Genomic DNA, 16633 nt, shown 5'->3' on the forward strand with positions numbered 1-16633 from the left:
CATAAATTATTTTCTAGTGTAATAATATTTTATTATAATTTATTAATATGCTATGTTATAGAAATACGAAAGTGAATTATTTTGTAGTACAAGTATTAATATATTAATTTAAATGATAATGCACAACACGTTGGTCCTCAATTTGTATGAAGCTAAAACGATTATTAAGTTTGAAAGATTTCTGTAATGATTTTATTATAGGAGCATGTGAATTCATTTTGTCGGAAGATGATTGGGGCCAAATAAAGGACCTTACTAGTGTATTAGTTCCTTTAAAAATAACAATATTAAGATTACAATCAGAACAATTATGTTTATTTGATTTTAAGGCATATGGATTAGATGCCGATTAGATTTAGAAAAATTTACAGTTAGAAAACATGAAAATTCGAGAGCAACAATATTTGCAAAATAGTGTTGTATACGCTTCTATATATTTAGACACTCTATATCAAGTTTTATTGAGTATTGAGCAAAAACAAATGGCTAATGACCATCTTAAGAATTTATTGCAAAAGCAAAACTTTATTATTTACAATATACTGGAGGCTACGACAATACATATTGATTGTAGTGATAATAATAATAATGATAGCAACATTGATGATCTTCATATTTTACTTTTAGATAAAAAAAAAATTATCATCAGATAGTAAGGAAGATCGAGAAATGCCTATTGCATCTTTAATAGTAAAGTTCTCAGAAGTTAAGAGAATGAATAAGGATATAAATATTTTAAAATTCTGGGAAGAAAATTCTTCAATATATTCATTATATACTTTATCTAGAATCTTCATGGCTGTACCGGTGACACAAGTACAATAATTTTATAAAGATAAATATCTATTTTATGTAAGGGTAGAAATTTTCATCTTTGAAATATATATTGTCTACTTTATTTGGATCAAGGATGATATTTTAGAAGATATTATGATTGTGCGAGAATAAATCATTTAAAATATAAATTATTTCATTTTAAAATTTTTCATTTGTAAATTATGAATATGAAAAAAATATTATTTTGAGTCATTATTTTTATGTTCCCTGAACCCGAACCCTGGACCCGGGTCCTTTCAAATTTTATTCCTGTACCCGGACCTGGACACTTTTTTTTGTCGAAGGGTTCACATCCCTGGTATTGAGTACCCAAACTATAAATTTCAAACAATTTTGTCATGAACTTTAGAACTACTCCTAATTTATATGGATTTTCATATAAATTAAAAAATACGAAAATGTCTATCGCGGAAATTGACTAATAGGGTAAATACTCTACACATGTTAGAATACATTTCCGGTTAAATGAATTTTAAAATTCAAAAATTGCCCTCGGTAAAGGATTAGAAATCAAGAGATTCAAATCATTACGATTCCATATAAATTTTATATTTTTTTGCATTGTATAAAAAATATTCTACAAATATAAAATATTAGCGTCTTACTTCTTGCAAGTAAAATATATCAATTTATTTCACAAAATTGTATATCACATTTAAAAATTAAAGCATGGCCCGGCACGGCCCAAATTTTTTTTTAAAATATTAGGTCAATTGAAATTATTTTTTAAAAATACGATTCTTACAATCGCCGCGCCAGGATTCATAATTGTCTAATTCTATCAGTGGTATAACTGGAATTTATTTTTATGGGGGATAGGATTTTTCTTTTAATGTATTAGAGATCGGCGCCCTAACATTCTATTAGAAATTTTAAAAAGTTTTTCAGCCAAACAATATTTTGACTTATATTATTTCCCTCAAAATAAAAACTGCAACTTTTAGAATTTTTTATCTTTTATTGTTTATTACTCTAAGCAAAGAATTTTTACTGAATTTCACAAATATGTTTCTTTAAAATCTAAAACGATTTTACTAAGTAAAAATTTTGATTTTTAAAATTTATTTTATTGAATTTCTCAAAAGATATACTAAAATGCTGAAAAGATTTTTCCTATATTGAATATTTCTATTTTAATTGCATTTCTCTTGATCTTATTTATCTTAAATTATTTATGATTTTTTGAGTACTAATCACTGTATATATTCGGACCTAGGTCATGGAGAAGTAGGAGGAGGAGGGGTGATTTAAATCTCTTTCTAAAAAATATCTCGACAACAGTATCCAATGAAAGCGATATAAAGATTTTTTGAGTAGTACTATTTAAGATTCAACACTAGAGATCTGTAAAAGTAGATTTCGAGCCGGACAAGCTCTTCTTTTTTTTAAAAAAAAATTGGGACAAGTCGGGTTTAAATTATGAAGTAAATTTAAAAATTTTTGCAAGAAACAAGGAGTAAATATTTTTATTTTGTAGAATGATCAAAACTCGACTATGTTCAGTATAAAAATGTAAAACGAGATTGGAAAGAACTAATTTCCCCGTTTATTTAAATTCGGGCCAGGCAGACAGATCAATTTAATTTTTATTTCGAATCCGGTTTTTCGGGACAGATAAAAAAATTTCTTTCGAATCGGGTCGGGTTTGAAAATTAGGTTCTATACAGATCACTAATCCATACGCCAGGTCCTCGGGTTGAGGTGGAAGGGGGGAGGGGTTACTTTTTCTAAAGAAGTATTTCGATAAGGATATGAAACGAAAGCTTATAAAAATATTTTTTGAATAATATTGAAATTAACATTCAAGGCCTCAGGTCTAAGTAATGTGGGGTGGGATTAAAACTTTTTCTAAACAATATCTTCGCAAGGGCGTGAAATCAATGCTAATAAAAATATTTGAATTTAGGAAGGGATATTTTTGGCATAATATCATCAATTGTAAATGAATATAAAAAGATTTTTCTACATTGTTACTCATCTATGTTTCAGGGTAAGTCTGGGGAAAAGGGAGGATACACATTCTAACTAAATATCTTGATATAATTCTCAAAATAAAAAGATTCTTTTGATTGATTTGTTCATCATCCGCATTGCTTTAAAATATCATGAGAGTTGTTTAAAGACTTTTTTAAATAAATTATCTTGGCATTTATCTTATAAAATAAAAATATCTTTTGATTGCTAATTATGATATAAGTGATAATAAACTGGGATATACAAATGTTTTATTTGATAGACAATTTAATTCAAGTATGATAATATCAAACAACTAAAATAAATCTAAACAATGAAAATAATAAATGTTATATTTAATATTGAGCGTCACATTTTTGCTATTATTTGTTTCTTTTTACAACCCTTTATTTATGATATTTATATATAAAATAATAAAAACAATCATTTATCAACGATTTTAAGTTAATCGATTATTTTAATAGATGATATTATAAAGTAAAATAAAAGAAATAAAAAATCAATGGACAAAATAAAAGGTTACTTTACGGGTAAAAATTAATTTAAAAACTTAGTTTCTCTCAAATTTGAGCTGCTATATTTTTAAGAAAAAAACCCCGAGGCTAAAGTGATAGGAATGCCCCCTCCATACTTCAAGTTAAGAATTATTTTTCCATCTCATCAGATAAAAATCACATTTAACCAGTGGCGTAGACAAGCAAGGGGGATGGGTAGGTTTAAAATTTTAAAAAAAAATAAATTTTTTTTTTAATTTTTTTCTTATTGCTAATAATTTTATTTAAAAAACGGTTTTCAATTAATAAATAAAATAAATACTATATCAAAATGAAATATATTTAAAAAAACAAATAAGAATTTTTAATTTTAAATGATGACATGATTTAAAAATATGTGAAAATATTAAATAACAATATAAATATATTGTAAATTTTTTCTGGCATAGTTAAATTATATATTCATAAATTTAATAATAAAATATTGATAAACTAATTAGATAGTTTTAAAAATTTTAATTTTTTATCATTTTTAAACAAAAATCATTTAATTTGGTAAATATAACGAGAAAGTAAGATCTGCAATATGTTTGAGATAAGAGATTTTAAACCTAGAGTAGTGTCTAGATAGTTCAATAGTAAATATTGATGCATCTACGATTGAGGATTTTTATAAAATAAATATTTTTATTCCTCTTATTGATGCATTTTTATTTCAATTAAAGGAAAGATTTATTATTCATAATTTTATTTTAAACAGCTTTATTTTCTTTTGCCGGTTGATTCTGAATACACTTGAAACGCGAGAGGTTATTAAGAAAATCTCAGTGTTTTATTCTGATGAATTATCAGGATCGTATGATAAGTTATTTTGTGATGTCGAATTTTGGTAAAAAATTTTTGACAGAATAGAGTGCTCTTTGAATGATTTGCAGGCCCTTTCCATGTGTAATTGCACTTTAGATTCCCTGCCCAAAAACATTGCCTTTTATTTTAGCTACCTTACCGATTAGCACCTGCACTAATGAAAGGTCTTTTCAACTTTGAAAAGGTTAAAAACCTATTTAAGAAATAGTACCGGTGCGTTTAAATGGATTCGCAATATTAAATATTTATAAGGAGATTATTCTAGATAAAAATTCGATTCTAGATGAATTAGCCAAATCTCAGAGAAAAGTAGACCTCTTTTTATGATTATAATATGTTCTTAGTCATAATTTTTTATATTCAAAAATGAATTCTTAGTCATAATATTTATATATTATAAAATTTATATATTATAAAATTTATATATTATACTATTTTTAATAAAAATGCATTTGCATTAATAATTATTTATCTGCATCTATCCTAATTTTTCAAGCTTTTTTTGAAAAAAATTTACCGGCCCGACCCGGTCCGAATTCATTAAAATACTCAAAATAAAATATAGATGTTATATGGCGTCTAATTTTTATAAATAAAATCAAATATTTTTATTTATAATAAAAAATTTAACATAAAATTGATATATTTAGAAATATTTTAAAAAATTTCCAAGGCCCGACCCAACCCTGACCGAATTTTTTATAAAAATATTAGGCCCTAACCCGATTTTCCTACTTTTGCACTCTAATAAGAATTATTTACATTTTGTTAATAACTCATTTGTATTAATTATAATTGTAAAATTAGATTTTTTTAAATACCGTACAAGAATTACTCATATTTTATTGTATTTTTATTTTTTTTAAAAATAGTTATTTACAATAAATTTTTAATATAATCTGTATAAAATTTCTACATTTTGAAATTTATTTTATTGTACATTATCATTAAAATAAATACATAGTTAAATAAAGGGGTTTTATTTATACTAAAGTATTTTAATAATAAATAAAATCTATAATGAAATTCTCTGCAAAATTTTGTTATATGCAAAAATTTAATTAAAATAATTATATTTAACATAGAATAAGATATATTGAGTGATCATAAAAAATGGGAGATTTTCTTCTTCTTTCTACACCGAATGGATTGAATTAATTTACAATTGACTAAACTTTGATAAAATTTTCAAAATAATGCTTTCAGTCGCATATTAATCATAAATGCCAAAATTTTGTTACTAATATTTTTTTCATTTATGCTGGCTACTATAGTGGTTAGACACTAATAAAGTACAAAATATTGTCAAATTTAAAAAAAAAAATTAACACCCCCCCCCCCTCCCCACTATGGATCAATCCTGGCTACGCCATTGCATTTAACCCAACTCTTGCTTATTCGAAATACCCTTAAAACATTTTACGCTTATGATTTAAGAACTTGTGTGGGTGAATTATTAATACATATGTTGTTTTTCTTATATTAAATGCATTCACAATATTTTTTCGCGGGGTAAAAAATTCCCTATAAGGGGGTCGCGATAAAGTTTCGCTATAATGGGTTCGCGATATGTTTCGATGAAATGTATTTTACATAAAATTTATTTGCGGCACTCGCGATGATAGCTTTGCTATAAAATTTATTTGCTAAATTCGCGATGAAAGATTAGCTGAATTACATTGATGCCACCCACTGCGAACATTATGTATTATGTTAATAGATCGATTGTTAATATAACCTTTATATTTTTTTAAACTTTTTCAACTGTTACCTTATGAAAAAATGTATTAAAATTTCACATGGCTTTTCATTTTTTATTAAAAAAACTTTTTTTAAAATATATCGTTATCTCAGATTCCCTCATACCAACTTGAATCACTTCACCTTAGGTCACACTTTTCACAATTGGTTGAGTTCGATGAACCCCGGTATTACGTCTAAACCCAATTCCGTTTGCTTTAGTTCTGCTGAAACAACCACTGAACCAAAGAAGAATGTCAGTGTGATCTTTAAAAGGGCTGCTTCCACTCCATCCTTCCTAAAATTCAGAAAAAAGTACATGTTTAATAGAAACTTAATCAAAAAATAAACAATCAATTCTTGATCAAAAGTTATTATAAAAATATTTTAATTAATAATTTATCTGATCTGAACACAACTTTTTTTCAAAGCGAGAAAAACTAATACAGTTTAAAAGTCGTATCCTTCCAAACATGTTATTTTAATGCATGCGATTTTGCGTTTTTTAATATCAAACTAGTTTGATATTTTGTAACGATTAAATGGCCTTCTTTACGATTGAAGTGAATAAATTTTTTTTTAAATATTATATTATGCAGTTTTAAACCAGGTGAAACATATTTACTCAAATAATGTATTAGATGAATTGTGGATTTTTTATGCTAAAAGATAAAATAGTTTGATATTGCATCCTATCTTGTTGAGTTTACTAAACACCTTTTCTCTATAATTTTTAATAAAAGATTTTTTCATTAATTAAGCATCAATATTATATAAATATAATAATGTATATATATTAAATTAAAATAAGGTGTTCAATGAATTTAAGTAAATTATGATACAATGAAGGGGGGAATATTTTTAGGCAGATGTTGAAAACGAATAAAAAGATATTATATTTTTCTTCTTGTCATACTTAAACATTAAATTATAATAATTTTTACATAATAAAATATAATATTCTTTCTTTCTTTGGCTTAGTTAAAGATATTTTATGTAGAATGATTTTAAACCTAAAATATTCACTTAGTCAAAATCTTTTATTTTTGGAAATATTGCTTCTTTTTAAAAATTTATTTTTATTTCTCCCTCTTTATTTTATCATATTTGAACCTTAGAAAATTATATTAATTTAATATTTAATTCAATTTAGATTTTGCATAAAAGTTATATAAGGAATCTATTAGTAATTACAATATATAATGATGAAAATATATAAAATATCATATATAATTTAAGGTGCTTATTGTCATCCAACTAAAGAAACATTATTTGTTGAAATAATTGAAGATGATTAATAATTTTGAAGCTCATTTTCTTCTAAGCTAAGCAAAGTAAACTTCAAGTGTGATTTAGAAAAAAATTGTTCAATATTTGTATAACATAATTTAATGTTTTTTGGCAAAAAGAAAAATATAAACTTCTCCATTTTATGGCGATTTCCAGGTTTACACAGGTAGGCCAGTTTTCTTTCTGATTTTTCTTTTCCATTTTTGACGGTCCTGAGCATCAATATTTGTAAGCTTGTTTCTCATATCCGCTGCTATCACATTTGTCCACATTATCTTGGGTCTTCCTCTAGGTCTTGATCCTCCTACTTCCATCTAGGTTCATCATTTTACCCAGTCATCTTTTGTCATACGTTCCACATGCCCAAACCATTGTTAACCAATTGCCAATATCTAGACCATTACTTTCTACATCATTATTATGTACCAATTTTATGCACGTTATACAAATGTCATTCTTGCTAGCATCAAACTTCCCTTATTACCGCTACCCATTTCTGACATCTGGTGCATTGGATTGAACTTCTAGCAACTCCTTTCCCACCTACACCACAAAGCCACTTGCTAGATTTTTCTACCTTTAGATTTTCCCTACCAATCATCACTGCTGCATTCATTTTCAAGCCCTTTGCTTCCATAGCCATCTGTCATCTACTAATTTTATCTCTCAATTCCTCCTCACTGCTTGCAATTAATCAAGGTCATCTGCATATTATCGCTTCCAGGGAAGTCCTTCACGCATTTCTCTAGCCACCACATCCATTGCTAAGATAAATAATAATGGTAACCACGGATTCTTGATGAAGGTCTACCTTCACTTTAAATCTTTCACTATCTCCAGCATCCCTCCATACCGCAGTTGTGCTCCCACATACATTGCCATCACTGCCATAACCAACCATTCTTCCACACTTAATTTTCTCAAGCATCTAGTAACCTCGCGCAGCACTCTGTCAAATGCTTTCTCCAAATAAAAAAACGCATAACACAGTTTCTTTTCCTTCGCAAGATACTTCTGTATTTGTCTCACCACAAAAATTGCATCTGTCGTACCTTTCCCCGATGTAAGACCAAACCGCATTTATTTTAGTTTGTTCCCTTATCCGCTTCTCTAACACCCTCTCAAATACCTTCATTGCATATTCTAAGAGTTTAATAGCTCTGTAAGACCCATAATCTAAAGGATCACCTTTCCCCTTATATATTGGGATAATTATACTTCTTCGCCACTCCTCCGGGACGGTTCCTTCTGCAATTTGATTGGCTAAATTCATTAACAATTTAACCCCTAAGTCATCAGGACCTTTAAACATCTCTGATACCACCCATTTAAACCCGCTACCTTCCCTTTTTCATTTTTTTCACAGCTCTCTTTATTTCGTCCTTGCCAAATTTACACTCTGGACCTTCTACCTTTGCACAACTAACATCATTATCCCATTCATTTTCTTCTTCAAAGGTCCTTCCATGTAGATCTTCCAGGTGTTCTTAATACCACTACTATCAATAACCATATTTCCTTCCATATTTTTCGAACGAACCACATTTCCCATTCCTTCCACGCATTCCATTTCTTTAACAAACTCCTGCCCTTTTTCTTCTTGCGTCTTCGCTATTAATTTCTTTTCGCCATCTTGTAAATATCGTTATCACTATTTCTTTACTATTATACCATTCTTTGAAGTCCGTTTCTTATCCACAGCTTTCGCTACCTCTGGATTTCACCACCATATCTCCTTGCGTTTTTTATCCATCCACATACCTCCTCAGATGTCATCACCTAAGCTTTTTTAATGGCTTCCCACTTGTCAACCCCAATATGTTTGTGCCACCTCCTCCTCCCTTATCGCCAATATCATATTGAATTGACGTCTAGCATTTTCCTCCTTCAATTTCCAAACCTTCAGCCTTGGGACAAACTTTCTTTTAGTGACCCTGGCACCTTTAAGAGTAAGATCTCCTACAACTAGTCGATGCTGATTTATACATTCCTCTCCCGGTATCACTTTCACATTTTTTACTATACATCGATCACATCTCCTTAATAACAAGTAATCCACAGCACTTTTGGTACTACCCGACTTATAAGTCACCAGCTTCTCTGATTCTTTCTTAAACATTGTATTACAAACAATCATATCCATAGAATCACTAAAATCTAATATCCTCTCCCCTTCCAGATTTCTCATGCCGTAACTGAATCCTCCATATACTCCTTCATAACCCTCACTACTCGCTCCCACATGTCCATTCAGATCGCCAGCCAGGATAATCCCCTCTTCATTTGCCAGTTTCGATGTCGCCTCCAATAGACTGTCACAAAATATATATTTCTCTTCTTCACTTCTTTCAACCTGAGGAACATATGCCCAGATAATATTATATACCTTTCTTCCAAAAATCATCTTGATAACCATTATCTAATTATCTATCCTTCTCACTTCGACTACTTTGTCCACCAATTTTTCCGCAACCATTACCCCAACGTCAGATTACCATCATTACTTCCTTGTCAGAAGAATTTATACTTTTTACGTGTCTTGCCAATCGTTTTTGCACCATTATCTTTCCATCTGGTCTCGTGTATGACACACATCTATATACCTTCTATCCAATACATCAACCACTTCTCTCGCTCTACCCGTCATACTCCCAACATTCCATGTCGCGACCCTTACTCTATCCCAATAAACTGGTTTCTCCACATCAGGTCGTTTATGACCGTCATAAGTTACATTTTCACGAATCGTGGTTCCACCAGGTTTCCCATCCTTTTTTTGTCGTATGCTGATGAGGAGGCCCACGGGGTACTTTGGGCTGTCCGTCCATACTTTGTTGTAATCATTAGGAATATTTGTAGCAAGGTTTTTACAATCGGATGCCCTTCCTGACATCAACTCCCTTTTTTACACGAAAAGACGGTGATCCTATTCTAGATTCAGACTACAGGGAACCATTTAGACCTCCATTAGTCCCCAAAAGACTTTGTCACTCCCCCACCACGATGAGGCTGAAGGTAGGATTTTGGGAGAGAGAAAAAAATATAAGATCATTCATTTTATTTGTTTGCAACATCTGTAAAAATATCCCCTCTTTCACATTAACAGATTGATTAGATAACTATCCACTAGCAGATCAGATGTTACATGTATCCTAGAATATCTTAGAACAATTACCAACCTTAGTTAATATGACAAATATGTTGTTATTGAGCATAAATTTTTATAGAAATTTTATACAATTTGCATATAATTATTGAAATATACGTAATATATTTTTACCAATAAAAACCTTGCAACTTATTTATTACACAGTTATGCTTAGTATCTTTTAGTATCATTTTAATTAGCAGCATCAATATATTTTCTATCTTTTTCCCTTATTTATTCTTAAATGCATCTTTTAATTCAATATTGTAAAACATGTACTATATATTTAATAAATTCTTTGCCTACATTTTTTTATGTCATTGCATATTAATGCAAATTTTATAATAAAATATATAAACTTCTCTAGTGAATAATATTTTAATGAAAGTAATCTATTTTAGAATTAAGTCAAATCTTTCTCTTAGCTTAGATAATTTATCCTTTAAATTGTACAGGCTATTTGGAAATAATTTGGTCCTATAAGTACTTTATAGTTTTTTATATTTTATTAAGTAAATACTATTAGCTTTAGAGTAACATTGGTTCCTTTTCTACGTTATAGTACCTTTTTGCACAAATTATTTATTAATATATTTTTTAATATAAAAAATCAACTTGGGAAACTAAAATATTTTGTGATTGTTTGTAAATAGCTTTTACCATATATTTCTACGTTTATATTCGCAAGGTCCTGTATCAATGCCAAAACAGACAGCACACAATTTAAAGAAAAGAATTTGATAAATAATGGTCAAATTGAAAATTCCGTCAAAAACAGTGAACGCGACGCTTTAAATGTCAATGTTTCCAATCAAACTTGTCGAGATTTGCTAGTCATTAGCGGGGAAACTCCTGAAAATTTTCACATCAATAGGACACCCGCTTTGGTAATAAAGGTATTTCACTCCAAATATTAATCCACCCCCCCCCCAATATAGCAGAGTGCCTTACTTAAAGGGTTGATGTTTTTATCATTAGGAACATCAATAAGAAGTGTTTTCAGATTATTGAATTGAAAACTCTAACTGCAACCGCCACAGGTGCATTATTTTATTACCCTATTAAAACTTAGTGCGATTGGGATTTTTTTCAACTGATATTTAAAATGTAAAAAAAATAAACAAGGGTTAAAGCAAATTGACCAAAATTTTTGGAATCGATTTTTTAAACTTGTCACTATATATATTTATAAAAGATAATTATTTTTGTAATATTGGTTTGTTTTAAGTCTGCACATTAAATAAATGTTTTGGTTTGGACCTTCCACGCCATTTTTTAAACTGAGATAATTGAGTTTAAAGTTTATAATATAATTTATGAAATCTTAATCTTCAAATTTTATATAATTTCGATTCAGAATATGATTGTCTATAATCATATACAGCGTATTTTTTTTTATAAAAATTGCACATAACTTCTTTTGATCAAATAATAAAAGTAAGAGTTGGAGGGATTTTTTGTATCTCAAACTAGTGTTTGCATATTTCCGTTATCTTAATGTTTTTTAATTAAAATAAAATATAAAAATTATAGATATGCTAGATAATATCCTAATGTTAAGCTTTTGTTTTAAGTAGTTCAACAGCAGCTTAAGGCCCTACGGTTTGACCACTATCCCCTGGGCCATGCGCAAATCCCTTATTTGGGATTATACATGTGTCTCATCATAATAATATTAATAGTAACTTGCTTATTCAAGCAGAAAATAAAATAATAAACAAATACAAAATCCTTAGTAATTTTGTATTATTACCAATTACGACTACCAGCGGACAGTTCGCTTCATTAACTTTTAGCATTTAAAAAAAATTTAGCTCGCAAAACCAAATCGCAAGCATCTGAACCAATGGAATTCCTACTCCTCAGACAAATACAAATCAATATTCTCAAAATTAACTACTGTTCCTCTTCCTTTTAAAAATTCAATTATGTTTTTTATAAAATTAATTTTATAGATATTATATATAATGTAGGGATGTACCGATATTTTTTATCGGATCGGATCGGGCCCATATTTCACCTATTTTAAAATATCCTTTATCGGCCAATATTATAAAATGGCGTCTTTACAAAAATAAAATGTTATAAAATTTTTAAAAAGGTTATATCTAAAATAATTTATTTTTATAAATACGTAATAATATGATTTGTTGTAACACATTTCCATAATGTGAAAAAACTTTCTTATATACTTAAATAACTTTCCATAATTATTGTTAAAAACATTTTGATAAAAATTTTTTTTAAATATTTTGATATAAATTTTTTAATAATAAAAGTTTTTAAACTTTAATGAAGGCTAACGTCAAAGTTATGAATCAAATATAGTTTTTTTATGTTTTGTACAAAGTTTAAGTGGGTAAATGAGAATTTTAAAAAAAATTCTAAGATTAAAAAACATTTTTTAAATTTAAAATATTATACAATATATTAATTTTACTTTTAGTTATCTAAAGAATGGAAATCAGAATAAGAAATTTGAATAATTTCTTAATAAACACGAGTGAAAATTGGAATTTAGAGTTTTCAGATAATTTTTTTAATGATCAATTCGAGACACCAAAATTAAAAAAAAAACATTTATTATTTATTTATTTTATGTAAATAAAATATTACACAATACAAATCAATTATAAATTCAATCATTTAAAAGAATGCATCGAATTCCATCTTCATTGAAATTTGTGGTGTGAGAATAAAAATTTGAAAAATTGTATGTAAAATAACTGATCAAAAAACTCTTAACAATTGCAATAACTTCTATTCGGTTAATGGGTTTAGGAGAATTCGATCGGTATTGATCTTTAATAATTCCGAAAAATTTTTTCGATCGAATTTAATTTTGGCGAATAGGGTAGTAAAAATATGATATTTGATAATTTTCAATAATTAGCCTTGCTCTATTTCAGATAAGGTGTATCTAAAATTATATATATAAAGTTAGTAAATAATCGAATACTATATTAACAAACCTGAAACTGGAGATAGATTAAAAATACTAGCGATAGTAAAATTTGACATTTAAAAATAAATAGAAATATAGTTTTTAATCTGAAAAAAATTATAATTTATGAAAAATTATTAGAAGTTAAAATTAAAATTGTCGCAATAGTTTTAATTTAAGTTAAATTACCCGAAGTTTTTAAAAATAATAATTTTTTTTTCTCAACATTTTTTTCCAAGTAAAAAATCTCAACAAGTTTTTACAATAATTATGGAAAGTTATTTAATTATATAAGAATGTTTTTTCACATTATGGAAATGTGTTTCAACAAATCATATATTTACTGTAAAATCGAAATCCATATTTTTTTTAATAATAATAATTAATTAATAAACATCCTGCCATATGTTATTTTTTGCGCATTCTGTTTATAAAAGTGTGCGATAATCTCTTCAGAATCTGTTTTTAATGAAGCTGGTGATATTGACAGTTACCATCGCCGCAGGCTGATTTCTGATAAATCGGAAATTTTGGTATTTCTAAAAAGAAATCTTCGAAATATTAATGTTAAATATTATTTTAAATATTTATTCAAATTTCATAATATATTTGTTTATTACTTATTATGTATATAGATTAATGTTGTTACTTTGATTTAACATTAAAATTTTTTATATACTTTTAGAATTGCAATAAAATTGAATATAAACTATAACTGATTATTATAATATATTTAAATGACATAAGTTATGGTATAATTAAATTATAGATGTTAAATTAATAAAAAGTATATTACAAATTAAAACTATTGGTATTTTACAAAATACAAAATTAGATATGATATCGTATCGGTAATCGGCCGATATCAATTTAATATCGGATCGGATGGGATCGGACTCCAAAAAGTGATATCGGTACACCCCTATATAATAGTTTTTAAAATAATAATTTAGGAAAACCATACCCTTTTCAACATATTGTATTTTTATATTAATTTTATGGAAAATAAATATCAGCATTAGCAGTTGGTATAGCTCAATTCGACTTTATTTTTTTATATTTTTCAGCCTCATCTTACCTGAGTTTAAAAAATATTCTTCTTCCCGGCTAGATACGAGTTATAAAAATTTCGTAGATTTATGGATTTTTGTTAAATTTATTGAATGTGAACAATAGTTTCATAGAAAAGTCTTTAGATGAATAGATAATATTTTTTCTATTGGTTAGTTTATACAATTTAAATTTATTAAATTGATTCCTATTCGGGAAAAAAATAATTTAGCAAATCCTGACTGGTTTTTCAAAATAATATTATAAAGCCTTTCCTAATACTCGGGCACAGAATTGGCTAAAATTATGATATTTTTTATTTATTTTATTAAATTTTTAAAATCGATTTATTTAATTTTTATCAAATTTTATAAAATAAAAATAATTTAAAATGCCCTAGGGAAAATGTAACAGAATCAAAGTTATTAATGAATACATTTATTTATTATATTACATCTATTTTATTTGTAATCCTTTATTAAATAACTAATTCGAGTTTGAAATTGGTTTTAAATTGAGATTTGACCTCGGAAACGTATTTTCTTTTGCCATCGAGCTGATTTGAACCTGTGCCCGCCCCCATATTGCAGGCAAAGGCTCTACCTATACACATTACACTTATAAAATAACGGCAATATATTTATTATATATGAAACAAATTAATACCTTTTTTGGATTATTTTTTTTTAAACAATGATTTTGCTTTAATCACATCTGCTTAACATATTTAATTTTACGTATTAAAAATATCTCTCGCTACCATAATTACTTTATTTTATGAATAATAAATACTATTTTGTTTTTATCTTTTTTGTTGGGAGATTAATCAGATTTAGACTCATGTGATCGAGGTAGTGTTGTTAAACGGCTCGTTTTGAGTCTATTTTTAAAAACGGCTAACTCAATATTTCATCCAGAATAGTATTACGCAAGCCTGAAGATTTTTTTTATAGAAGGAACAAAGGTTTGGACGTCTATTAGCGAGATCTCAAGGCTTAGGCAATATTTTTCTGGCTAAAATATTTAGTTAGCCGTTTTTCGGCTCAAAACGAGCCGTTTAACAACACTAGATCGAGGTGTGGAGAGGTAGCCGCTTTGAACCTCCAGATTTTGTTTTTTATTCATTCAAAAATTGGAATATATTTTTTTATAAATTAATATTATACTCATTTATTACAAATTATTTATTTTTAACTTTTTTGCATTCTATAAATATAGTGTTGTAAATACAGAGTTTCCCATTCAAGAAAGGAAAAGTCCCAATCTAAAAAGGAAAAGTTTCAATCATAAAAGGAAAAGGTTAATCAAAAAAGGGAAAGGCCCAATCAAAGAAGGAAAAGTCCCAAAGATTTAGGGAAAAATCCAATCAAAAAAGGAAAAGTGTCAAACAATAAAGGAAAATCCAGTCAAAAAGGTCCCATTCAAAAATGCAAAATTGTAATTTTTTAATTTATTTTTAAAAAAAATTTTTCTTGTCAATTTTTATTTATTTTTTGTTATTCCTTCTTATTTTATTTCTAACTTTTTGCGATTTCTTTACTTTATTTTTCTTACTAAATCTTTTCGCAATTTATTTTTCTTCTCATTTTTGATAATTTTTTTGTCTTTTTATAAATAATTTATAAATTTACCGTTATTTTTCTTCACATCTCCTCCATTTTTTTTAACAATTCTTTAATTTTTTTTCATCATATATACAATATTCTTTTTATGATTTTTTCTCATCTTTTACATACATTTCTAATCTTTTTAATTTATTTTTAATTTAATTTTTATTTTTTTGATCTTTTCTCAATTTTTTTTCTTCTTATTTCTGATAATTCTATTTAGGAATTCTATTTAATTTTCACTAAATTTTTGGCAGACAATTTTTTTATTATAATTTTTTACATATCAAATTATTTAATTACAATTACGATATAATGTAATATAGTAAAATTTTTGTAACTTCTCTTTTATTTATTTTTATGACTTAACTTTTATTTAGTTTTCTCTAAAAGACTTCTATAACTTCTTTATTTATATAATCGCGATCCAAAAAATTAATATTTTATATCAAAAAAGTTAATGATAAGAAAAATTCTAATTCTTACGCGAAAAAATAAAAAAATCAATATATTAAAAATAAATGATCTAGTTTTCCTCTTTTTCATATAAAAATAATTACATCCTTGACATTTTCTCTTTTCATATAAAAATACAATATATCCTTGACAACATTGCAATAACAATTAATTAACACCCCCCCCCCTCCCCCCCTCCCCCAAAAAAACATAAAAATAATTAACA

At 27.1% G+C, this 16633-nt stretch overlaps 1 protein-coding gene across 9 annotated transcripts in view; it reads left to right on the forward strand.

Annotated features, from left to right (window-relative positions):
• LOC135922541 (uncharacterized) overlaps positions 1 to 16633 on the forward strand; it is a 128408-nt gene that overhangs the window by 56278 nt on the left and 55497 nt on the right. For 8 of the 9 annotated variants that reach the window (XR_010570955.1, XR_010570954.1, XM_065456926.1 and 5 more), the window contains 2 exons: positions 6027 to 6227; positions 11039 to 11246. Coding sequence is in view for 7 of the 9 variants with exons in the window: in XM_065456926.1 (XP_065312998.1) it covers positions 6027 to 6227; positions 11039 to 11246 (409 nt within the window). In the remaining 2 variants the exon portion in view is untranslated. The remainder of the gene's footprint in view (positions 1 to 6026; positions 6228 to 11038; positions 11247 to 16633) is intronic. The other variant, XM_065456925.1, reaches the window with a different exon arrangement.

Source organism: Gordionus sp. m RMFG-2023, chromosome 1 (assembly GCF_954871325.1).
Source record: "Gordionus sp. m RMFG-2023 chromosome 1, tfGorSpeb1-WG-v2, whole genome shotgun sequence".
In the NCBI taxonomy this organism is placed as follows: domain Eukaryota; kingdom Metazoa; phylum Nematomorpha; class Gordioida; order Chordodea; family Parachordodidae; genus Gordionus; species Gordionus sp. m RMFG-2023.